General features: G+C 41.0%; 2 protein-coding genes across 2 annotated transcripts; one reads left to right on the plus strand and one right to left on the minus strand.

The window, feature by feature from the left end:
• Positions 1-8,540: 8,540 nt before the first annotated feature.
• Positions 8,541-22,030, minus strand: LOC133449151 (uncharacterized). Its single transcript, XM_061728283.1, has 10 exons — positions 21,995-22,030; positions 21,776-21,838; positions 21,195-21,254; positions 20,917-20,976; positions 20,752-20,814; positions 20,554-20,601; positions 20,389-20,451; positions 20,238-20,300; positions 17,924-20,053; positions 8,541-8,627 (listed from the first exon to the last, which is right to left on the minus strand). Exons 1-10 carry the CDS (start codon positions 22,028-22,030, stop codon positions 8,541-8,543), a joined length of 2,673 nt encoding a protein of 890 aa, XP_061584267.1.
• A 2,707-nt stretch (positions 22,031-24,737) lies between these two features.
• On the plus strand, positions 24,738-27,118 carry LOC133449152 (uncharacterized). Its single transcript, XM_061728284.1, has 6 exons — positions 24,738-24,804; positions 24,984-25,147; positions 25,388-25,559; positions 25,723-25,934; positions 26,118-26,328; positions 26,997-27,118. The coding sequence occupies exons 1-6, from the start codon at positions 24,738-24,740 to the stop codon at positions 27,116-27,118; spliced, it is 948 nt and encodes a 315-aa protein (XP_061584268.1).
• The last annotated feature ends 292 nt before the right edge of the window (positions 27,119-27,410 follow it).

Raw genomic sequence — 27,410 nt, forward strand, 5'->3', positions numbered from 1 at the left:
CATGTACGTCAAACCGTATTGTGGGGCTTGAGGCACAAAATTTTCCGGGGGTCGCTGTTGAGCCATTTTGCCACGCCCATTAATGCAAACCATGAAATATCAAATTTATCGCCAGGCATGGCTTGCATGCCAAATTTGGTGCCTTTCGGGGAACTATCAAATATGGACCAATCAGATGAAGGGGGGGTGCGCTTGTTGGCGTCTAGCGTCGCCACGGTAACACTTTCGAAAGAGAAAAGTAATGCGTGTAGTCGCAGGATGGAGACGCACATTTTGATGTATAACACATCTGGGTTCACGATACGGTTCGGGCTGAATTAACTCTCGAAGGAATGGCATATATTGCTCCAAAATTACGCAATTAATTCAGAATGTTCAAAATGGCCGACTTCCTGTTCGGTTTCGGCCATGGCGCCAAGAGACTTTTCTTTTAGTTGCGACATGATACAGGTGTGTACCGATTTTCGTTCATGTACGTCAAACCGTATTATGGGGCTTGAGGCACAAAGTTTTTTCTGTCGAACCAATCAGATGAAGGGTGGGCGCGCTTTTTGGCGTCTAGCGCCGCCACGGTAACGCTTTTGAAAGAGAAAAGTAATGCGTGTTGTCGCAGGATGGAGACGCACATTTTGATGTATAACACACTTGGGGGCACGTTACGGTTCGGGCTGAATTAACTTTCGAAGGAATGGCATAAATTTCGCCAAAATGACACGACTAATTCAAAATGGCCGACATCCTGTTCGGTTTCGGGCATGACCCCAAGAGACTTTTGTTTAAGTTGTCCCATGATACAGGTGTGTACCGATTTTCGTGCATGTACGTCAAACCGTATCGTGGGGCTTGAGGCACAAAGTTTTCAAGGGGGCGCTGTTGAGCCATTTTGCCACGCCCATTAATGCAAACCTTTAAATATCAAATTTTTCGCCAGGCCTGACTAGGGTGCAAAATTTGGTGACTTTTTGGGCATGTTAAGGGGGGCAAAAAGGCCTTCACTTTGTCAGGAAAATAATAATAATAATAATAATTAAAGCTGCAAGCAGCGATGAACGGGCCCTCGCACTCACGTCCACCGCCCCCCATAAGCATATCAGAAATGACAGCACCCACGACTTCCTACGTCAAACCATTCAAAAGTTATAGCAGAAAAAAGGGACAACCAATCAGAAGAAGGGGCGGGGCTAGTTCAGGCCAATGAAGGTCAAGGACTCCATACAGAATCTGATGACACCACCCACTACTCTCTATGTCAAACCATTCAAAAGTTATGGCAGAGAAAAGTATTCTAGGGGGCGCTGTTGAACCGTTAGCCACGCCCATTAATTGCAAACCATGAAATATCAAATTTATCGCCAGGCCTGGCTTGCATGCAAAATTTGGTGACTTTTGGAGAACTATCAAATATGGACCAATCACATGAAGGGGGGGCGCGCCTTTTGGCGTCTAGCGTCGCCACGGTAACGCTTTTGAAAGAGAAAAGTAATGCGTGGTGTCGCAGGATGTAGACGCACATTTTGATGTATAACACACCTGGGGGCACGTTACGGTTCGGGCTGAATTAACTGCCGAAGGAATGGCATAAATTTCGCCAAAATGACACAATGTATTCAAAATGGCCGACATCCTGTTCGGTTTCGGCCATGGCTCCAAGAGACTTTTCTTTAAGTTGTGCCATGATACAGGTGTGTAGCGATTTTCGTGCATGTACGTCAAACCGTATTGTGGGGCTTGAGGCACAAAGTTTTCCGGGGGGCGCTGTTGAGCCATTTTGCCACGCCCATTAATGCAAACCATGAAATATCAAATTTATCGCCAGGCCTGGCTTGCATGCCAAATTTGGTGCCTTTTGGGGAACTATCAAATATGGACCAATCAGATGAAGGGAGGGTGCGCTTGTTGGCGTCTAGCGTCGCCACGGTAACACTTTTGAAAGAGAAAAGTAATGCGTGTAGTCGCAGGATGGAGACGCACATTTTGATGTATAACACATCTGGGTTCACGATACGGTTCGGGCTGAATTAACTCTCGAAGGAATGGCATATATTGCTCCAAAATTACGCGATTAATTCAGAATGTTCAAAATGGCCGACTTCCTGTTCGGTTTAGGCCATGGCGCCAAGAGACTTTTCTTTAAGTTGTGACATGATACAGGTGTGTACCGATTTTCGTTCATGTACGTCAAACCGTATTATGGGGCTTGAGGCTCAAAGTTTTTTCTGTCGAACCAATCAGATGAAGGGTGGGCGTGCTTTTTGGCGTCTAGCGTCGCCACGGTAACGCTTTTGAAAGAGAAAAGTAATGCGTGTTGTCGGAGGATGGAGAAGCACATTTTGATGTATAACACACCTGGGTGCAAGTTACGGTTCGGGCTGAATTAACTTTCGAAGGAATGGCATACATTTCGCCAAAATGACACGACTAATTCAAAATGGCCGACTTCCTGTTTGGTTTCGGGCATGACGCCAAGAGACTTTTCTTTCAGTTGCGCCATGATACAGGTGTGTACCGATTTTCGTGCATGTACGTCAAACCGTATCGTGGGGCTTGAGGCACAAAGTTTTCTAGGTGGCGCTGTTGAGCCATTTTGCCACGCCCATTAATGCAAACCATTAAATATCAAATTTTTCGCCAGGCCTGACTTGCGTGCAAAATTTGGTGACTTTTTGGGGACGTTTAGGGGGGCAAAAAGGCCCTCCTTTCGTCAGAAGAAGAAAGAAAAACAATTCCTACAGATACAATAGGGCCTTCGCACTGCAAGTGCTCGGGCCCTAATAATAATAAAAATTCCTGCAAATACAATAGGGCCTTCGCTCTGAAGGTGCTCGGGCCCTAATAATAATAATAAAAATTCCTGCAAATACAATAGGGCCTTCGCACTGCAAGTGCTCGGGCCCTAAAAATATAAAAATATAAATAATAATAGTAAATAATAATAAAAATCATAATAATAATAAAAAAAAAAAATATATATATATATATATATATATATATATATATATATATATATATATATATATATATATATATATATATATATATATACATACATATATACATACATACATGACCTCATATGTTTGCAAATATAAAACAAAGAGCTCATCTTTCTTGCTATTCCCTACTTTGCCCTTAGGCTTGTGGGAAATAAAAGCAAAATTAAAGCTGCAAGCAGCGATGAACGGGCCCTCGCACTCACGGCCGCCGCCCCCCATAAGCATATCAGAAATGACACCACCCACGACTTCCTATGTCAAACCATTCAAAAGTTCTAGCAGAAAAAAGGGACAACCAATCACAAGAAGGGGCGGGGCTAATTCAGGCCAATGAAGGTCAAGGACTCCATACAGAGTCTGATGACACCACCCACGACTCTCCATGTCAAACCATTCAAAAGTTATAGCAGAAAATAGGGACAACCAATCAAAAGAAGGGGCGGGGCTAATTTTCACCAATTATGGTCAAGGACTCAATACCGAGTCCCATGACACCACCCATGACTCTTTATGTCAAACCATTCAAAAGTTATGGCAGAGAAAAGTTTTCCGGGGGGTGCTGTTGAGCCATTTTGCCACGCCCATTAATGCAAACCATGAAATATCAAATGTATCACCAAGCCTGGCTTGCATGCAAAAGTTGGTGACTTTTGGAGAACTATCAAATATGGACCAATCAGATTAAGGGGGCACGCTTTTTGGCGTCTAGCATCGCCACAATAACACTTTTGAAAGAGAAAAGTAATGCGCGTAGTCGCAAGATGGAGACGCACATTTTGAGGTATAAGTCACCTGGATGCACGTTACGGTTCGGGCCATATTAATTGCCGAAGGAATGGCATTAATTGCGCCAAAATTACACAATTAATTCAAAATGGCCGACTTCCTGTTCAATTTCGGCCATGGCGCCAAGAGACTTTTCTTTAAGTTGCGACATGATACAGGTGTGTACCGATTTTCGTTCATGTACGTCAAACCGTATTATGGGGCTTGAGGCTCAATGTTTTTTCCCTCTGAACCAATCAGATGAAGGGTGGGCGCACTTTTTGGTGTCTAGCGTTGCCGCGGTAACGCTTTTAAATGAGAAAAGTAATGTGCGTCGTTGCAGGACAGGGACGCACATATTGATGTAGAAAAAAAAAAATTGCTGACAAAAAAGTCTGGATACTGCGGGAATCGAACTCTGATCTCTGACTCCAAAGACGGGAACGCTCTGGCTGAGCTAAGACTCAGCTTCTCATTTCTATTTGACCTACTGACTTAGGAGAGACCAACATATCGATATTTAGTAATGTAAGTCTGGAGCTGTTTTTTCTAATTTTTTTAAATATTTGTAAGTTATAAATATTAGTAAAACCCTACTATTTTAATTATTACTTTTTCTGTAACCATTCTGCCAAGGTTGTAACCGGGCTGAGCTGGGAATATTTCTGACGTCACCACATTACAGGGAGCTGATTGGTCGGGGGGCGGGGCCGTCATCACCCTACTCGCCACTGATTGGTCGGGGGGCGGGGCCGTCATCACCCTACTCGCCACCGATTGGTCGGGGGGCGGGGCCGTCATCACCCTCCGCGCCACTGATTGGTCGGGAGGCGGGGCCGTCATCACCCTACTCGCCATCGATTGGTCGGGGGGCGGGGCCGGCAGACGTTTGAATCAGGAAGCGGGAGTCAGCGCGAGAGCGACTGGCGGCTCGTGGCGATTTTATTATAAAAAAGGGACAACCAATCAGAAGAAGGGGCGGGCCTAATTCAGGCCAAAGAAGCTCAAGGACTCATTGCAGAGTCCCTTGACACCACCTACGACTTCCTATGTCAAACCATTCAAAGTTTATAGCAGAAAAAAGGGACAACCAATCAGAAGAAGGGGCGGGGCTAATTCAGGCCAATGAAGGTCAAGGACTCCATACAGAATCTGATGACACCACCCACGACTCTCTATGTCAAACCATTCAAAAGTTATGGCAGAGAAAAGTATTCAAGGTGGCGCTGTTGAGCCGTTAGGCCACGCCCATTAATGCAAACCATGAAATATAAAATTTATCACCAGGCCTGGCTTGCATGCAAAATTTGGTGACTTTTGGAGAACTATCAAATATGGACCAATCACATGAAGGGGGGGCGCGCCTTTTGGCGTCTAGCGTCGCCACGGTAGCACTTTTGAAAGAGAAAAGTAATGCGTGGTGTCGCAGGATGTAGACGCACATTTTGATGTATAACACACCTGGGTGCACGATACGGTTCGGGCTGAATTAACTCTCGAAGGAATGGCATAAATTTCGCCAAAATGACACAATTTATTCAAAATGGCCGACATCCTGTTCGGTTTTGGCCATGGCTCCAAGAGACTTTTCTTTAAGTTGTGCCATGATACAGGTGTGTAGCGATTTTCGTGCATGTACGTCAAACCGTATTGTGGGGCTTGAGGCACAAAGTTTTCCGGGGGGCGCTGTTGAGACATTTTGCCACGCCCATTAATGCAAACCATGAAATATCAAATTTATCTCCAGGCCTGGCTTGCGTGCCAAATTTGGTGCCTTTTGGGGAACTATCAAATATGGACCAATCAGATGAAGGGGGGGTGCGCTTGTTGGCGTCTAGCGTCGCCACGGTAACACTTTCGAAAGAGAAAAGTAATGCGTGTAGTCGCAGGATGGAGACGCACATTTTGATGTATAACACATCTGGGTTCACGATACGGTTCGGGCTGAATTAACTCTCGAAGAATGGCATATATTGCTCCAAAATTACACAATTAATTCAGAATGTTCAAAATGGCCGACTTCCTGTTCGGTTTCGGCCATGGCGCCAAGAGACTTTTCTTTTAGTTGCGACATAATACAGGAGTGTACCGATTTTCGTTCATGTACGTCAAACCGTATTATGGGGCTTGAGGCACAAAGTTTTTTCTGTCGAACCAATCAGATGAAGGGTGGGCGCGCTTTTTGACGTCTAGCGTCGCCACGGTAACGCTTTTGAAAGAGAAAAGTAATGCGTGTTGTCGCAGGATGGAGACGCACATTTTGATGTATAACACACTTGGGGGCACGTTACGGTTCGGGCTGAATTAACTTTCGAAGGAATGGCATAAATTTCGCCAAAATGACACGACTAATTCAAAATGGCCTACTTCCTGTTCGGTTTCGGGCATGACGCCAAGAGACTTTTCTTTCAGTTGCGCCATGATACAGGTGTGTACCGATTTTCGTGCATGTACGTCAAACCGTATCGTGGGGCTTGAGGCACAAAGTTTTCAAGGGGGCGCTGTTGAGCCATTTTGCCACGCCCATTAATGGAAACCATTAAATATCAAATTTTTCGCCAGGCCTGACTAGGGTGCAAAATTTGGTGACTTTTTGGGCATGTTAAGGGGGGCAAAAAGGCCTTCACTTTGTCAGGAAAATAATAATAATAATAATAATAATAATAATAAAAATTCCTGCAAATACAATAGGGCCTTCGCACTGCAAGTGCTCGGGCCCTAATAAAAGATAATTGACTAAATCAGGCTACATATCGCCCAGCTGCATAGGATAATCCCCAAGTCCAAGATAAAGTAAAAATACAAAGAAGAAAATAGTGAAGTGAAAATAAATAAATAAATAAATAAAACAAAAACAAAACTAAAAAAACTAAAAATATATAAAAAAATATATAAAAATATAAATAATAATAATAAATAATAATAATAAAATATATCAATATATCAATATATCAATATATATATATATATATATATATATATATATATACACACATACATATATACATACATACATGACCTCATATGTTTGCAAATATAAAACAAAGAGCTCATCTTTCTTGCTATTCCCTACTTTGCCCTTAGGCTTGTGGGAAATAAAAGCAAAATAAAAGATAATTGACTAAATCAGGCTACATATGGCCCAGCTGCATAGGATAATCCCCAAGTCCAAGATAAAGTAAAAATACAAAGAAGAAAATAGTGAAGTGAAAATAAATAAATAAATAAATAAAACAAAAACAAAACTAAAAAAACTAAAAATATATAAAAAAATATATAAAAATATAAATAATAATAATAAATAATAATAATAAAATATATCAATATATCAATATATCAATATATATATATATATATATATATATATATATATATATATATATATATATATATATATATATATATATATATATATATATACACACATACATATATACATACATACATGACCTCATATGTTTGCAAATATAAAACAAAGAGCTCATCTTTCTTGCTATTCCCTACTTTGCCCTTAGGCTTGTGGGAAATAAAAGCAAAATAAAAGATAATTGACTAAATCAGGCTACATATCGCCCAGCTGCATAGGATAATCCCCAAGTCCATGAAATTATTTTTTTGTCATGGGATCAATTTCACCGATGCAATAGCTTCACAGAGATAAGAAGCACACAGGAGATTTGAGGAATCATAAATGTCTCTACTGCTGTTCAGCAGACTGTCCTGCACTAAAACCAATGACTATATCTCTGCTAAGTTCTTATCATTGAAAAATATCAGCAACATGCACATGAGATGCTGAATGATAAAAACTTGTTCCTTCCAAGTTCACAACATATTTTTTTCCATGAAACCTGTTTTTGTTTTTCTTGATTTTTTCGGGTTGCCCTTTCTTGATTTTGGTGTTCTTTTTTGTTATGCACTTCCTGAACATTTCTTTATAGACTACAAGCTCCACAACAGATCACAACATCTGTCCAAACTTTGTTCAACATCTGACAACAAGCAGCCGTTGTCAATGGTAGCCCTCCCAGCACGGAGGCAGCGTTGCACAGTCAACCGGCTAGGATTGTCTCAAGTTTCAAGTTTTTGTCTTTCATCATCATTATTATTATTATACTTGTCTAAGAACGAACCATTTATTTTGAGATGTGGGTTTCTTCAACATGGGAGAATGGCATAAAAGAAACATTGACTAAGAGTCACCTACAGTCAGAGGGCTGCAAAGATGAAAGTGGAGGAGCCAGTGTTTGACATACACATTTGACCACTGAAGGACCAAAAAAAAAAAAAAATATATATATATATATATATATATATATATATATATATATATGCAAGAGCAGGGATGCAGATGGGATTCAGTTGCATTAAAAAGTTGCAAATGCAGGTGTGAATGCAAAAAAAAAAAAAGCCTTCAATGAATGTTGGGAAAACATCTGAAATAGTTAATCCAAATCCATCTACTGTACTCTGGCTATTTTGCTACTGAGGTAACAAACTGTAAACAAGCTGCACATGCTTCAGCATCTTCAGAAACAGTAAACACATTCTGACCACAACATAATCACTGAATTTTCCACTACATTCTGTTAAAAAACTAATCAAAAAAAGAACCCTAAAAAGGTTTAGAAGTATGAAAAATATGCATTCATGAATATATATTTATTAACACTATACCCCTGACCCTGTAAACATGTGCCTCCGTGTCAGAATTGATCCACAGAAACTGTGGCAGCTGATGGAGCACCTGGTGTCCAGAGCTCTTCTCATATCACGCGGACCTCATCTGGACTTCATCTGGACCTCATCAGGCATCGATCCAGCAGAGACGGAGCCGTGAAACCGCCTCACACGGTGTGCAAGAGTGCTCTGTGGAGGAAATTAAGGAAACTAAGGTGTGACACTGGGGTGAACAAGCCTCACCTGCATGGTCTCGCTCCGTTTTCTGTTTAAGTTTGTCCAGATGACTTGCCATCATGAAGTCAAAAACAAAGTGTGGACAGGAAATAACACAGCCATGTGATGAGATAGGACTGACTGTAACGAGCTGGACTCCAGACTAGCCGTTAACATTAATATATATTCACGTTGACATAGTCCAGAGCTTATTTAAGTAAGGTTAATCTCATATGATAGCTTCCATATTACAGACTTAAAACCATTAAATCAGTGCAAGATGAGAAGAGGACGTCAAGTATGAAGGAGTAACTTTAATAAATAAAGTATGGTCGTTCTTTTCTTTAATGTTGCCAATTTTTTCTCTCGTTATCATGTTCTCATGATTAGGATTTGGTGTTCTTTTATCTTAATGTCCAAAGGTGTTTTTTTGCAGTAATGTTGCAGTGCGTCACAGTTTATTATAACTCCGAGCTTAGATATCACTCGCTCGCTTCATGCAGGCAGGAGGTAATTTTATGTGAAAAACAGGAGCTAAGCTTCCTGCATAATTTTACGTTTTCTCATCCCGGCGGGGTGCTTGTCTGTGACAGGGCTATGTTCAACCTGTTCCTGGTTAGCGCGTCAACAGTATATTTGATAGTATAGTCTTGCACCCACTTCCTCACAGTCATAACAGACCCAAGGGCAGAGCCAGACCCCGCAGAACATTTTAAAGGTTAACTCTGTTAATGAAGCCAGGATGGCCATCAGAATGCTTCTTTTTTTTGTGAAGTCACTGATATACCATTATCCAACAACTAGAAGGACCTCAAACTTTTAACCAAAATCTCTGCAGCCAGCACGGTCAACAAGCCCAAAGCAAAACCGCTGTCGAGATGATTTACCAATTAAGTTATTATTTCCCTAAGAATGACGCCAAAACGTAAATAAACTATGTCCAAGTGACTCCCCCTTATGAAACAAACAGCCGCCGGTCAGCAGCATTTTCCATTTCATTTTTGCTTACAGAACTCTGTGATTTATAAGAAAAGAACAAAAAAAAAAACGTTATTGTAAGTAAATAAAGTAAATGCAAGTAAGTACGTAATTAGTAAGTAAGAAAGTAGAATTCATTTATAAAAAACATTTAAACAGAGATATCACTGAACAGATATTACTACCGTATATATAATAATAATAATAATTAAAGCTGCAAGCAGCGTTGATCGGGCCCTCGCACTCACGGCCACCGCCCCCCAGAAGCAAGAAACGACACCACCCACGACTTCCTATGTCAAAGCATTCAAAAGTTATAGCAGAAAAAATGGACAACCAATCAGAAGAAGGGGCGGGGCTAATGCAGGCCAATGAAGGTCAAGGACTCCATACAGAATCGGATGACACCACCCACGACTCTCTATGTCAAACCGTTCAAAAGTTACAGCAGAAAATCGGGACAACCAATCAGAAGAAGGGGCGGGGCTAATTAAGGCCAAAGAACTTCAAGGACTCATTACAGAGTCCCATGACACCACCCACGACTCTCTATGGCAAAACATTCAAATGTTATAGCAGGAAATAGGGACAAGAAGGGGCGGGGCTAATTTTCACCAATTATGGTCAAGGACTCAATTGAGTCCCATGACACCACCCACGACTCTTTATGTCAAACCATTCAGAAGTTATGGCAGAGAAAAGTATTCTAGGGGGCGCTGTTGAGCCGTTAGGCAACGCCCATTAATGCAAACCATGAAATATCAAATTTATCGCCAGGCCTGGCTTGCATGCAAAATTTGGTGACTTTTGGAGAACTATCAAATATGGACCAATCAGATGAAGGGGAGGCGCGCTTTTTGGCGTCTAGCGTCGCCACGGTAACACTTTTGACTGAGAAAAGTAATGCGCATAGTCGCAAGATGGAGACGCACATTTTGACGTATAACACACCTGGGTGCACGTTACGGTTCGGGCCGTATTAACGGCCGAAGGAATGGCATAAGTTGCGCCAAAATTACACAATTAATACAAAATGGCTGACTTCCTGTTCGGTTTCGGCCATGGTGCCAAGAGACTTTTCCTTAAGTTGCGACATGGTACAGGTGTGTACCGATTTTCGTGCATGTACGTCAAACCGTAATGTGGGGCTCGAGGCACAAAGTTTTCCGGGGGGCGCTGTTGAGCCATTCTGCCACGCCCATTAATACAAACCATGAAATATCAAATTTATCGCCAGGCCTGGTAACTTTTGGGTAACTATCAAATATGGACCAATCAGATGAAGGGGGGCGCGCCTTATGGCATCTAGCGTCGCCACGGTAACACGTTTGAAAGAGAAAAGTAATGCTCGTAGTCGCAGGATGGAGATGCACATTTTGATGTATAACACATCTGGGTTCACGATACGGTTCGGGCCGTATTAATTCTCGAAGGAATGGCATATATTGCTCCAAAATTACGCGATTAATTCAGAATGTTCAAAATGGCCGACTTCCTGTTCGGTTTCGGCCATGGCGCCAAGAGACATTTCTTTAAGTTGCGACATGATACAGGTGTGTACCGATTTTCGTTCATGTACGTCAAACCGTATTATGGGGCTTGAGGCGCAAAGTTTTTTCTGTCTGAACCAATCAGATGAAGGGTGGGTGCGCTTTTTGGCGTCTAGCATCGCCACGGTAACGCTTTTGAAAGAGAAAAGTAATGCGTGGTGTCGGAGGATGGAGACGCACATTTTGATGTATAACACACCTGGGTGCACGTTACGGTTCGGGCCGTATTAACTGCCGAAGGAATGGCATAAATTTCGCCAAAATTACACGACTAATTCAAAATGGCCGACATCCTGTTCGGTTTCGGGCATGACACCAAGAGACTTTTCTTTAAGTTGGGCCATGATACAGGTGTGTACCGATTTCCATGCATGTACGTCAAACCGTATCGTGGGGCTTGAGGCACAAAGTTTTCAAGGGGGCGCTGTTGAGCCATTTTGCCACGCCCAACAATGCAAACCATTAAATATCAAATTTTTCGCCAGGTCTGGCTTGTGTGCAAAATTTGGTGACTTTTGGGGAACTATCAAATATGGACCAATCAGATGAAGGGGGGCGCGCTTTTTGGCGTCTAGCGTCGCCACGGTAACACGTTTGAAAGAGAAAAGTAATGCTCGTAGTCGCAGGATGGAGATGCACATTTTGATGTATAACACATCTGGGTTCACGATACGGTTCGGGCCGTATTAATTCTCGAAGGAATGGCATATATTGCTCCAAAATTACGCGATTAATTCAGAATGTTCAAAATGGCCGACTTCCTGTTCGTTTTCGGCCATGGCGCCAAGAGACATTTCTTTAAGTTGCGACATGATACAGGTGTGTACCGATTTTCGTTCATGTACGTCAAACCGTATTATGGGGCTTGAGGCGCAAAGTTTTTTCTGTCTGAACCAATCAGATGAAGGGTGGGTGCGCTTTTTGGCGTCTAGCATCGCCATGGTAACGCTTTTGAAAGAGAAAAGTAATGCGTGGTGTCGGAGGATGGAGACGCACATTTTGATGTATAACACACCTGGGTGCACGTTACGGTTCGGGCCGTATTAACTGCCGAAGGAATGGCATAAATTTCGCCAAAATTACACGACTAATTCAAAATGGCCGACATCCTGTTCGGTTTCGGGCATGACACCAAGAGACTTTTCTTTAAGTTGGGCCATGATACAGGTGTGTACCGATTTCCATGCATGTACGTCAAACCGTATCGTGGGGCTTGAGGCACAAAGTTTTCAAGGGGGCGCTGTTGAGCCATTTTGCCACGCCCAATAATGCAAACCATTAAATATCAAATTTTTCGCCAGGTCTGGCTTGTGTGCAAAATTTGGTGACTTTTGGGGAACTATCAAATATGGACCAATCAGATGAAGGGGGGCGCGCTTTTTGGCGTCTAGCGTCGCCACGGTAACACTTTTGAAAGAGAAAAGTAATGCGCGTGGTCGCAGGATAGAAACGCACATTTTGATGTATAACAAACCGGGGTGCACGTTACAGTTCGGGCCGTATTAATTCTCGAAGGAATGGCTCATATTGCTCCAAAATTACGCGATTAATTCAGAATGTTCAAAATGGCCGACTTCCTGTTTGGTTTCGGCCATGGCACCAAGAGACTTTTCTTGAAGTTGCGACATGATACAGGTGTGTACCGATTTCCGTTCATGTACGTCAAACCGTATTCTGGGGCTTGAGGCGCAAAGTTTTTTCTGTCTGAACCAACCAGATGAAGGGTGGGCGCGCTTTTTGGCGTCTAGCGTCACCACGGTAAAGCTTTTGAAAGAGAAAAGTAATGCGTGGTGTCGCAGGATGGAGACGCACATTTTGATGTATAACACACTTGGGGGCACGTTACGGTTCGGGCGGTATTAACTGCCGAAGGAATGGCATAAATTGCGCCAAAGTGACACGATTAATTCAAAATGGCCGACTTCCTGTTCGGTTTCGGCCATGACACCAAGAGACTTTTCTTTAAGTTGGGCCATGATACAGGTGTGTACCGATTTCCATGCATGTACGTCAAACCGTATCGTGGGGCTTGAGGCACAAAGTTTTCAAGGGGGCGCTGTTGAGCCATTTTGCCACGCCCAATAATGCAAACCATTAAATATCAAATTTTTCGCCAGGTCTGGCTTGTGTGCAAAATTTGGTGACTTTTGGGGAACTATCAAATATGGACCAATCAGATGAAGGGGGGCGCGCTTTTTGGCGTCTAGCGTCGCCACGGTAACACTTTTGAAAGAGAAAAGTAATGCGCGTGGTCGCAGGATAGAAACGCACATTTTGATGTATAACAAACCGGGGTGCACGTTACAGTTCGGGCCGTATTAATTCTCGAAGGAATGGCTCATATTGCTCCAAAATTACGCGATTAATTCAGAATGTTCAAAATGGCCGACTTCCTGTTTGGTTTCGGCCATGGCACCAAGAGACTTTTCTTGAAGTTGCGACATGATACAGGTGTGTACCGATTTCCGTTCATGTACGTCAAACCGTATTCTGGGGCTTGAGGCGCAAAGTTTTTTCTGTCTGAACCAACCAGATGAAGGGTGGGCGCGCTTTTTGGCGTCTAGCGTCGCCACGGTAAAGCTTTTGAAAGAGAAAAGTAATGCGCGTAGTTGCAGGATGGAGACGCACATTTTGATGTATAACACACCTGGGTGCACATTACGGTTCGGGCTGAATTAACTGCCGAAGGAATGGCATAAATTTCGCCAAAATGACACAATTTATTCAAAATGGCAGACATCCTGTTCGGTTTCGGCCATGGCTGCAAGAGACTTTTCTTTAAGTTGTGCCATGATACAGGTGTGCAGCGATTTTCGTGCATGTACGTCAAACCGTATTGTGGGGCTTGAGGCACAAAGTTTTCCGGGGGGCGCTGTTGAGCCATTTTGCCACGCCCATTAATGCAAACCATGAAATATCAAATTTATCGCCAGGCCTGGCTTGCATGCCAAATTTGGTGCCTTTTGGGGAACTATCAAATATGGACCAATCAGATGAAGGGGGGGTGCGCTTGTTGGCGTCTAGCATCACCACGGTAACCCTTTTGAAAGAGAAAAGTAATGCGTGTAGTCGCAGGATGGAGACGCACATTTTGATGTATAACACACCTGGGTTCACGATACGGTTCGGGCTGAATTAACTCTCGAAGGAATGGCATATATTGCTCCAAAATTACGCAATTAATTCAGAATGTTCAAAATGGCCGACTTCCTGTTCGGTTTCGGCCATGTCGCCAAGAGACTTTTCTTTTAGTTGCGACATGATACAGGTGTGTACCAATTTTGTTCATGTACGTCAAACCGTATTATGGGGCTTGAGGCGCAAAGTTTTTTCTGTCTGAACCAACCAGATGAAGGGTGGGCGCGCTTTTTGGCGTCTAGCGTCGCCACGGTAACGCTTTTGAAAGAGAAAAGTAATGCGTGGTGTCGCAGGATGGAGACGCACATTTTGATGTATAACACACTTGGGGGCACGTTACGGTTCGGGCGGTATTAACTGCCGAAGGAATGGCATAAATTGCGCCAAAGTGACACGATTAATTCAAAATGGCCGACTTCCTGTTCGGTTTCGGCCATGACACCAAGAGACTTTTCTTTAAGTTGGGCCATGATACAGGTGTGTACCGATTTTCGTGCATGTACGTCAAACCGTATCGTGGGGCTTGAGGCACAAAGTTTTCAAGGGGGCGCTGTTGAGCCATTTTGCCACGCCTATTAATGTAAACCATTAAATATCAAATTTTTCGCCAGGCCTGACTTGCATGCAAAATTTGGTGACTTTTTGGGCACGTTTAGGGGGGCAAAAAGGCCCTCCTTTCGTCAGAAGAAAAAAGAAAGAAAGAAAGAAAGAAAGAAAAAAAATTCCTACAGATACAATAGGGCCTTCGCACTGAAGGTGCTCGGGCCCTAATAATAAAAAATAACATATCTGTATGATTTCACCAGACTAGGATCACATGGATAGTTAAGAAGTAATTCACGGCTAATGCAATTTATAAGCATGTTGGTTTTTTTCCCAGCTGTTTCTCAACCTGTATTTTCCACAAGTGTAGTGTATACCAGAACATCCTGTTAATACTTTTTTTTTCAAAAATAGTTCAGAATATGTGAGAATACATAATTGACATGTTTGTCTATAGTGCAAAATCTTTTTAGTGATATAATAAAACATCAAAAACATGTGAGCGAGCAAGCGTAGATTGACAGCTCGGTAAAGAAATTAGAGAAATTTAGAAAATGCTTGGGGATCAAAGGTCTGTTGTTGGACCACTGATCATTACCAAAGACCAGTTTCTTGCAAAATATTTTATTTATTTGTTGTTTTTTTTTGGTAAAGTACAAAAGAAATCCATGTTTCCTCCATGTGATGCAAAATTTGAGCATGTCCCAAATGAGCTTAATGAAAGCAACCTGAAGCAGCCATGTTCACCCCTGGCCCTGACAGGGCTAACCACAGGACACTAACTAGACTGTCTCTAGCTCATCAGTTTCTATCGCTTGCAGCTGCTGTGCCGTGCAGTTGAACGATTTTCTCCTCAGATCATGTCAGGGCCCTTTAAAGTAGCCTAACCAGACCACTAGCTAAAAACATCCAAAATTAGTGTTGCCAGAGCTGAAATGAGGACCATCAGAGCTCCTGTGGGACCCGTAGTCTCTCAGCCCATGGCTCACACGCTCTTACCAGTAGAGTACCTGCAGCCCATGAGTGGTAGGTGAAGGCTACCCTTTTACACCAAGCTGGTTCCAGGGCTGGTTCTGGGCTAGAGCCAGACTTAGCACCAGTTCTTTGGTTTTACACAGCCTAAGCACCGGCTCCTGGCTCTCAAAACTGGTGCTAGACAAGAACCAACTCTTTGCTGGTGTAGAGTAGGGTTGCCACCCGTCCCGTAAAATACGGAATTGTCCTTTATTTGAGAAAAAAATGTTGCGTCCCGTATTGAACTAAAATGGGACGCGATTTGTCCCGTATTTTCATTAATTTTTACACCATATTCTAGTTGAATTATTGAAATAAATTAACTTTTACACCATATTCTAGTTGAATTATTGAAATAAGTTAACTTTTACACCATATTCTAGTTGAATTATTGAAATAAGTTAACTTTTACACCATATTCTAGTTGAATTATTGAAATAAATTAACTTTTACACCATATTCTAGTTGAATTATTGAAATAAATTAACTTTTACACCATATTCTAGTTGAATTATTGAAATAAATTAACTTTTACACCATATTCTAGTTGAATTATTGAAATAAATTAACTTTACACCATATTCTAGTTGAATTATTGAAATAAATTAACTTTTACACCATATTCTAGTTGAATTATTGAAATAAATTAACTTTTACACCATATTCTTCACCTGTATGTATATTATACATCTGGGCTGATGTGGACATACGTAGCATAGGAGGCTATTTCAGTTGCTATATGGTTGTCTGTCTCTACAGTCATGAAAGTTCAATGCTATTAAAGCATTTTAAACTTTAAATCAAAGCATTTTGTTTTTCATATAAAATAAACACATTTTTATGCAGTTTAGAAGTTTTAGGGCTTTTTTTTTTGGCTCCTGCGCTGCTGAAATCAGGGCGTCCCTTATTTCTATTTCTGAAAGGTGGCAACCCTAGTGTAGAGGAAAGAACCACGTTACGTCGGGGGCTACGTGCTTACGTCAAGGGCTGGGGGCGGGGCTGGGGGCGGTGTTACTGAACAACCAAAGCAGAGTAAACACGGAAGAGCGCCATTTTTAAACAATGGAGCGTTGAAGACGGCGGTTAAGTTAGCAGACTCTTTTATTATTACATCCATTTATTTAATAATGGATGTAAAACAGAAGCAGCAGTGGTCCGCCCATATGGAAAAGATATATATAAATTTTATAAAGTTTTTGTCTGTTTCATCTGAAACTTGTAAGTTAGACATAAGACAGTCAAACCAGATATAAGATCCTTAGTAAAGTTGTACAATATGAAACTTGTATGATTTGGGGACTTATAAGAACAGTATATAATAGTAATTCTACATACAATATCCTTGGTAGATATGCGTAATATCAACTTATATGACCTGGACAACTATCAGTGAAAACTAAAGTCTTATAATTATCATAGAAAACACCTACAAGACTTACGCGAGGTGCCACATATATAAGACATACACATTAAAAAACAGTATAATCTTACAATACAATTTCATGGAAAAGCACAAGATGACTAAAAAAACAGGGGTTTGACACTGGGAGGTTAAAATTTTGCAAATGTTAGCATCTTCTCAAAACCAGCTAGCTCATTCTTTCTCAACTAATGCATTTTCCTAAAATTATTACATGGGTAATATTTCTTATTTAAGATTTTCGGACCAACTGCAAAATTATTTTGTATTCACACAGAAAATATTTAAAATCCCCATGGAAAGTATTCATAGAAAAAAAGACTCATTCTTTCCTTTCTTGCTATAGAAAGACTTTTATTTTTGCACAAGATTAGAATAACATGCAGTACAAAATGTCTCACATAAGAATACATGTGAATTTTGTCTTGTAACTAAAACTTCATTTTAGTTACATTGGTAGTAGTTTTGACAGAAACGTTTCCTTTTCAGCTCAGAAACTCAAGATGAATAAGTGACGATCTTCACATTTAGTTAACATTGATTCACTTACAGTAATATGTGTTCAGGAGCTGGCATACAATCGGGCTGGACTGTGGACACTGAATATACATACATGGTCTAACTACCTGAGTAGCATTTATGGCTTTGTGAAAGCCTGTGGGAAAGTGGACAGCTGACATGTAGCTCAGTTGAGTTTTGATATGAGAACCTCTGGCTAACTTCTGCACTGTGCAATTACCATAGTTTCCTATGGCATATAAACACTGGTCACCCATGTCAATGAAGTGTGAGACTCTAAAAATACTCCCATCCTTCAAAAGCACAACAGAGTTGTTTCTCTGTTTCGTTTTGCTGTAGGTATGACCATGAACGACTTCGCCATTTACAGCAATTCTCTTGTAGTACCTCACCACAGCATTTGTGGGAACCTCTCTCACTGAGTGGAAAGCAGCTTGATCACCCAGAGAGAGTAAGCTTACACTTGGTGAACCAAGACCAGTCACCTCAGTAAAGTTTTTAAACTTGACACGCTGCTTTCCATTTCTCATTTCATTGCAGAAATCTTTAACTTCTGCAGGTGCATTTGTTAAGAACTGCTTTGCTAAACGTGGAAAAGCACGGGTTAACGCCACTCGTTTGCATATTTGTTGTGGTACAGCTTGACTACTTTTGACTTGTTTCAAGAGGTACCCATTGAAATCTTCAAACATGAAGGCTGAGTGAGCCCACAAAGGACCCCAGCGCACAACACTTTTGCTCAAATGCAGAAGTGAATGAACATTGAATGTCATGTGCTCTTTACCATACAGGGACTGCACACCTCCAACGAAGTACACTAATGCCTCATGTGCGTGACTTATCAGTTCAGCATTTAATGCAGACCCCAACAGAATGCTTATGCCTTCTATCAACAATGCCCAATGAGAGTGATACTTCTGTGGAAGTATGCGTTTCAGAACTGGCAAACTATAGTACAAAAGCCAGTGTTGCCACTCATGGGCTTTCCAGAATTTGCGTTCTGTTAGAGATCTTGGAACTCGAGCAACAATACCTGGAGGTTTTATTGACAAGAGATGTCTGTCCATGACTGCTGTTTGTGCACCAATATACCATGGTTCAGAAATGCTCTTTGAATCCATCCATAAAGTTGCCATGTATCTGCACACACCAAGCAACACACAGTGCATGTAATCAGGGACCATCCCGTTGATTAGATCAAACATTGGTAAATCGGTAAGGGCAGATGGGCCCTTTATGCCCAATACAGTTTTCCCTTCTTTTTCAGCAATTTGTCCTATTTTTACTGTGGTTTTATGATTTCTGTCACTTGGCTTTTCATCAAGACATGTGTAAACCCTTGTGTTTCCTCTTCCTTTCCTTGTTTGCACCCCAGGGTGAAGGCAGACTCCACACCCATATTCACCATTAAACTGCTTAAAGTTCTGTAGCAATGGCCTTGCTACTGCATCACACACACAGCACAATGTGTGCACTTTAATGTGTCTGACTGACTGATCACTAGGATGCTGCCACTCAAAACCAACTTCCGAAAGACTGATACACTCCTCAACAAATGGTTTGAAGAAGCACAACATGTCTGGCTTTTTGGATCCAAACCATAAACCACATAAAAGTACATGGTTATCTCTACTCTCAGGGGGTATCTCATTAACACAACACAGTATTGGCCAAATACTGAATTTAGAGGACTGAAAGACTGGTACACCATCACAGTTGAATGTAAGGGATAGGAAATCATCTTCACTGTTTGACTTTAAGGTCTGATATAAAGTGCCATCACATATGTCCTTTATTAAATCCCTTCTATTGTCATCAGCACGAAAACAGAGATCGTGCATGCCCTGGTTCTCGAGAATATCTTTCAGCTGATCCTTTAATGGAATCCTAATAAAAAAATGTCCTTCCTGTAAACTGGCTTCTACTGTTGTGGATGAGGAACATGACACACATTTAAGAATTTCCTCTTGAGATTGTGAAGAACCAATGTATTTAGTACAAACTCTGCAGTAATGATGCCGTTCAAACTGATCAGCAATACCAGCTAACGGTTTCTCCAAAAAATACTTGCTCGTTGGAACTGCACTAGTCCCAGCGGAATGTAACTTAAGTAGTTTCAGCAGGTCTTCCATCAATACACCTGTAGTGTTGTGTCTCAGTGCAAAGGAGAGAATCGAGATGATGCTTTGTCCTTCCGTTAGTCCATGGAAGTGGACATCTGCTTGAGGGACACTGTCCTAAAATGATTGATAAAAGCAGAACTGTATTAAACCTTAATCTTATTTGGGTTGACTGTGCTAGCATAAAAAATAAACACAAGTAACAAGACATGAGGAAAAAAAGGGTGCATTTTGTTACGGTTTGTCAACTGACATTTAATGTTCAAAAATGTAATTAATCTCATACTGTACTTTGCCTCACCTGTACCATTGTGAAAGATCCTGCTCTTTGCTCTTGACTTTGGCTGGTATCATCATTGTTTTCCTGAGAAGGATACAAATCACCAGCTCATTACAGAGGGAGAGAGGGAGAGAGAGGTAGAAGACTATCTAACACTATAGTTTTGTCTCACCTGTGCCAGTGTGACAGGTTCTCCTCTCTGCTCTTCTCTCTGGCTGGCATCTTCATCACTTTCCTAAGAATGACACAAATGAACAACAGATGTAGTAGCTGTAGTTTAACAGTAAGAGTGAGGGACAGAGTGAGAGAGTGTTGTATAAAAGAACTTTCTTCTGACCTGTGTTAATGTGAAATGCTCCGCTCTCTGTGTGGCATCTTCATTATCCTGAAGGGAACACAAGTCCATTATTTATTAAAAAGATAAAATAATGAGGAAGTGAGATTGAGAAATAATAGTTGTAGTTTGACAGTGAGGGTGAGAGTCTGAGAGAGAGAAAGAGAGAGTGAGATGTAAAATACTGTAGTTTTGTCTCACCTGTGCCAGTGGGACAGGTTCTCCTCTCTGCTCTTCTCTCTGGCTGGCATCTTCATCACTTTCCTAAGAATGACACAAATGAACAACAGAGATATTAGTTGTAGTTTAACAGTAAGAGTGAGGGACAGAGTGAGAGAGAGTTGTATAAAAGAACTTTCTTCTGACCTGTGTTAATGTGATAGGCTCTGTGCTCTGCTCTTCTCTTTGGGTGGCATCTTCATTGTTCTGAGAGGAACACAAGTCCATTATTTATTAAAAAGATAAAGGAATGAGGGGGAGAGATAGAGGTTGGTACTTGTAGTTTGACAGTGAGAAAGAGAGAGAGAGAGAGAGAGAGAGAGAGAGAGAGAGAGAGAGAGAGAGAGAGAGAGAGAGAGAGAGAGAGAGAGAGAGAGAGAGAGAGAGAGAGAGAGAAATGGATAAAACTGTAGTTTTTTTCTCACCTGTGCTAATGTGAAAGGCTCTGCTCTCTGTTCTTCTCTTTGGGTGACATCTTCACTTTCCTGAGAGAAATATGAGTCCATTATTTATTAACATAGATAGCAGTAATTAATTACAAAAAACTCAGATTACTGTAATTTAGTTTTTTGGGGTACTTATACTTTTATGAGTAGATTTTCAAATCTGTACTTTTACTTGTACTTAAGTATTAATTATGCCATGTAATCTACTTAGTTACTTTTAAAATCATAGTTGAGTACTGAGTACAATTTTCATTAATATCCAAACCTTTCACCTGCATTTTTGTAGCCAGTAAGGTGATTTGATAGCAAACAAGCCAATGAAAAGCAGGACATGAGGACGAAAAACAAAACAAAACATAAAAAGGATGTTTGAGTTGAGTAATAGTTTAGCAATGTAACAGTACTTGTACTTGAGTACAGATTTTCAGTACTATTTTCACCACTGTTTATTAAAAAGATAAGAATGAAGGGGCGAGGTAGAGAAATTATTGCTGTAGTTTGACAGTGAGGGTGAGAGACTGAGAGAGAGAGCGCTGTATAATATTGTAGTTTTGTCTCACCTGAGCCTGTGAGAGAGGTTCTGCTCTCCGATCTTCTCTCTGACTGGCATCTTCATGACTTTCCTTAAAACAACACAAACTTCTTAGAGACAGATTCCACACACTTCACCAGAAAAACATTACAATGCATTTTTTCCTTTCCTTTATTGATGACTGGTTGGTATTGAACTACACTGTAACATAAAACTGTATGTTTTGTTGATATGTTGAAAACTGTACCTCTTCTACTACCTTGTAGATTACATTTGCTACCATTACTATCTCCAGTTAATGAACAAATTGATTAAGCTTTTAAAAATCATACAACATGAATGCAACAGAAACTAGGAAGTCTAGGCTAGCCTGGGATTTCTCTCTCACAACAACAATACATTTCTTATTCACGTACACACATCAATGTACAATGCTGTATAGGCCTACTGTACAGTATCTCTCACATTTGGCACATATCAACTGGACTGCTGAGCTATTATAGTTCGCTATGTATCATATATTAAGTATTACAATATTAGCTGATAAGTCGGAGAGTAAAGAAACTGGTTGCACCTACATGTTGTCGTGTTGTGTGCTCTCCGATGTCTTTCAAAATTCTGTTGATTTTCCTGACGAAACAATGGACAGTAACTAGTTACCCATTACTGTAACGTTACCGTTACTTATGAGCTGCGTTAGGAGACATGTCATACCTTCTTTTCCATCTTGTTAGAGTACGTGCAGGAATGTTTTTCCTCAACCAGTCTCTTTCAGTTGTGTCAGAAGTAACGACTTTCCTCTTCGGCATAGTTGTCTCGTCTATAATCCATCCATGTTGTGAACCGCTTATTTGACCGCTAGAAAACTATATATTTTTTTTTTAGCCATGAGAGCGATGATTGGTTAAGAGTAGGTTTGAATATTAGGATAAGCCAATCAGAGGGCGAGTAGGGGGGAGTAACGTATGTATCATTTGAATAAAGCAGAGCGGCAAGTCAGAGATTCAACCGTTATGGATACCACACAGAGTGAATCTATCGTTGGCGGTAAGTACATTTACTTATTTAACGTTATGTAGAGAGATAAATATGTTAATATAATGTATATATTGTAAGCTCCGTGTGTTTTCCGTTTTTTATTTTCGAAACAAAAGATGGGAAACGGATTATTTTGGATTATTTCTCTATTTTTATTTTGTCATTTAAAAAAAAAAACGGATGGCCGCGAAGTACACGGACCGTTTTAGTTTAAATTTGACCTGCACTTGATTTTCTTTTTTGATAATGTTAGCATTGACTGTTAGCTGAGTGTTGAACACATCAACATTTGTAAGAAATGTGGATTTTATCAATGACAGACTTGTGCATATCAGTATATGAAATTGTTATTTCATATAACAATTTTATATGGCGTTAGAAAATCTTTAATCGCGGCGACGTGCACCGTACGGCCGCTGGCCGCGTACGCTACGCCGTAGGCTCTGCGTCGGTGTAACGCGGAACCATAAATCAGCCTTAACGACGCGAGTACCGCTCTCAGAGAGCGCGGGCGCGGGCATATTATTATATTATGGGATGTATAGAGTTTGTAGCTAGCCAACTATGGCGCCGGCCAAAAAAAGAAAAAATATGGCGGGCGACATGATATAAAGAAATGTTTCTGCCAGGTCCGTGTGTTTGCATGAGACGCTGCAGGGAATGAAGGAAAAAACAGCCCGACGACTCACCAGGCGTCCGCGGGGTCCTAGTGCCAGGACACGTATGCGTCAAGGCTGATTTATGGTTCCGCGTTACACCGACGCAGAACATACGACGTAGGGTACGCGGCGACACGCACCGTACGTTGCGCGTCGCCGCGTACCCTACGCCGTAGGTTCTGCTTGTGGTTTAGCTTACATTTTTGTTCTGATTGAGCTTCTTTTTTTGGTAAGCAGCAATAATGATGAAAATAACACAGACAATAGATTGTCTTTCCACTAGGACCACTAAAGGTTCATTTTTTCCCCAGTCTAATGCATGTAACTCTGTTATAACAAAACGGGGGAAAAAATCTTCTACAATGTTTAAATTATTTATAACTGATATAATCTCAATTGTGAATAGGGATGTTTTGTCGCATATGCCGTCAGCACAAGCTTTTCATAGAGATCCCCTCTGAAATATATAGAGAGATGTGCTCAATGCTCATATGGGGTCAGACCAGCACACTGCAGCCTTTCAGGCCCATGACACTTTGGTTAAAGGTTAGATGAAGTCTAATGATTTCATTGAAGTGATATCATTCACCAATATAGGCCTACAATGATTTTTAATGTAAAACTTTGTTTTATTGCTGCATATCACATGTCCAATATGCCGTCCCACGCGCCTCGTCTGTTTAGGGTTTTTTCGGTGGGTACCACCGGGCCTGAAAAAAATTCTAGGGGAAACACTGAGAATATATAGAATTTTTTTTTTTTTTTTCAGAAACAATAGTTAGCATTTATAACATTATCTGTCTGGTGGTCTGTCAGCCATTTATTGATTGCTAAGCTAAGCAATGATTCTATTTATTTGATCACGTCAGAGCACATGGAGAGGAAGTTTGCTGTGGTGCAGTGGAGTGAAGGGGAGGATTCTGGGAAGCTCAGTGAAGTAAAAACTGATACCATTCGGGGATATGATGATTCAAAGATGGACCAGCATGGGAATCCCATATCCACCTACTCAGCCGTTATCGAATGGCGCCATGGGAAGAAACCACGAGGAGGGTGGCCTCACTACAGAGGCACTGTTGTTTTTGTCAGTGGTAAGTTACTGATGAAATTGTTATTAGATGGTTATTAGATTGTCTACTGCACTGATTCCTGAAAGGGCCGGTGTGGCTGCAGGTGTTTGTTCCAACTGTGCAGCAGCACAACTGACTTGTTTTAGTCAATCAACTAGTTATTTTCATTAAAGGTCTGAACCAGTTCAGTTGATTGAATGAAACCAGTCAGCTGTGTTTCTGCATGGTTGGAGCAAAAACCTGCAGCCACACGGCCCTTTCAGGAATCATTTTGACACCCCTGGTCTACTGTATTGTAACTTCTAGCTACTTCAGAATACGTTTTTAGTGTCCAAACATAAATAGGGCAAGATTCACCCTGTTTTAAATTGTGTGCTAAATTGCCTGCTGAGTCTTTGCCACATTTGTTGTGCAGTACATATGATGATTACTTAGTTTGCAGTGTTATTGATACTATATTGTTCTCTAGCTACTCGTTTTGAGGCAACCCGTAAATTTAAGTCACTGCTGAAGGAAGATGAACCTCTAGAGCTGACCAAGAGGGTATCAGTCCCCCCTCAAAAATATCAGGATGATTCTGATAACTCAACTGACACCGAGACTCAGATTCTGACTCAGTCATTGCACGTCAAGGTGATATCCATTTACTTTGAACTCTTTTGTGATTACCATATTTCTCAGTGAAATCATGTCAGCATATTGTGTAAGTGGTTTGCACTACTAGATAATAACCATTACTATCTAGCTTTAAAAAATGCACAGGATTCTTGATACTGAATCTGCTGTCTGTACAGTTAAGCTGCTAAACGCCACTATCAGCTTGGTTTTTATTTTCTATGTAATTATTCTATTTTCCTTTCTCTGGACACCCAGAAGTCAAAGGCTCTCACAAGGAAGGACCCTGCAGAAGATTTCCTTGAGAAGTACAGTCGTTCAGAGCCTACTTCAGATGATAGAAGTCAGAGAAAGACAATATTTGTATTAAAGCAGGAGATCAAAGACCTGAAAGAAGAGAATGCTAAATTGAAGGAGATGGTTGTTCAAGGTATTGGTTCATATCACTCATTAAACCATTTGTTAACTAATACATTTTTTTCTAAATCACTTCACACTGTATTTACTGTATTATAGTGTACTTTGTATTGAAGAAGAATAATGATAGCCTTTTTGTTTGTTTGTTTTGTTTGTTTCTGATGTACTGTGTACAGATGTGCCAGAAATCCTACGGACCATGAAGAATATCCTTGATTCGGCTGTGCCTCCTAAGAGATCCAGGTTGGACCTTACCACACCACCGCTGCCCCCCCAAAGTTCCTATTCTTCATCAGCAAATTCATCGCCATCCCTCCCCAGATCTACCCCGCCCAGTTCCATGTCTGAGTCTGTTACTCCATCCCTGACGGACTCCCAGTCTTCTAAGGTGATTTTTTTTTTTTTTCTTAAGAATAAATAAATACAGTGCATAAATTAGGTCTACTGCTTGTCAGAATATCTTTAATGAGTATGACTGATCTAATTTGCTTTTATGTCTAAAGTGTCTTGGGCGGAACAAAACATTCGTATTTGATCCCTAAATGCTCACCTTGTCTCCTTGTTTAAACAGGTGGAGATCCATCCTGGGACTGGAGTCATGGTTGAGAAACTGGCGTGGACCTATGCCCTCAATGCAAATTCAGCTACAGTATTTGTGAGGCATCTGCTCACAGCAGTCTTCCCACTGGAGATACTGCTGTTGAGCAATCTTCGAGGGGGCAAACGAGGCGGAGGAGATGCTCGTCTACCACTGGACAAAAAAAAATTGGATGCCATTTACAGTACGTTTTCAGCTTTTTATGTTATGTGTTTTGCCAGTAGTCCATGCTTTTTTGTATCTCATGATTTCAAACAAGGAACCTAAAAGCAGTGTCATAATACCAACATTCTGCAGTGCCAGACTTTAGTAACAGTTGAGTTGAATTCTATGGGAGATGCATAGAGAACATATCTATCCAACATATCTGTCGTATAACCGTTAATGAAGAAATGCCGCTACCAAATGGAAGAACATAATTCATAGAATATTGTCTGATCTTCCTTTTATTATAGATCATATATAAGTGTAATATTGATCTAATCATGAAATGCCATTGCAAGCTACCCCTTTCTCTGCTGTTTTAAGTGCCTTTGGAGTATCTTCGATGTCCAAAAGCAAATAAACAAATTAACATGTATAGATAAATCAATAAGCATTTTCTAGTCTGAAGTATATTCTTTCATGTGATAAAGGCATTTCTTCATCAAAGGTCATATAGTGTGATATCTTGCTTTTCAGTGAGCCTCTCCATTTATCTTTCATACGCTACTATAGAACTGCTACCAAGAGAGTCTGGCACCATTTAACATTAATATTGTTATATTAATATTATATAATGATCCTTCCTTCCTTCCTCAGACTACCAATTGCACTAAGATGGTATTTGTGTGTGTGTATGTTCATATGTAGGTGCAACTCTTGAGAGGTGGCCTGGGACCCAGCTCTCCAGCATCGGAACCACAATCAATGGCAAGATCACAGAGCTCCGGACCAAAAGTAGAAATGTTGCTGTGTCCACAGCATCATCTTAAATTGTTCTTAATCTGCTTGTTCAATCAATACTATCCCCCTGGAAGTTAAGTTATTTGTTGTTATTATGTTACACTGATTTGTAGTCAGGTGTTACCCATTACGGGGAGATTGTTTGCACTGTAATGATTGTTCGCTGCTAATAAAGTCTGTTAAATTCAAAAGTTTGTCTAACAGCCATGTTTTCAGTATTACAGATATTGAAAGACTGAATTTACAGATTGCATTTATGTAACTGGAAGGGAATTGTAATGGTATAAATGAGTTGTTATAGATTCTGACCAGGCAGTCTGC

This window comes from Cololabis saira, chromosome 8, assembly GCF_033807715.1.
Source record: "Cololabis saira isolate AMF1-May2022 chromosome 8, fColSai1.1, whole genome shotgun sequence".
Lineage (NCBI taxonomy): Eukaryota > Metazoa > Chordata > Actinopteri > Beloniformes > Belonidae > Cololabis > Cololabis saira.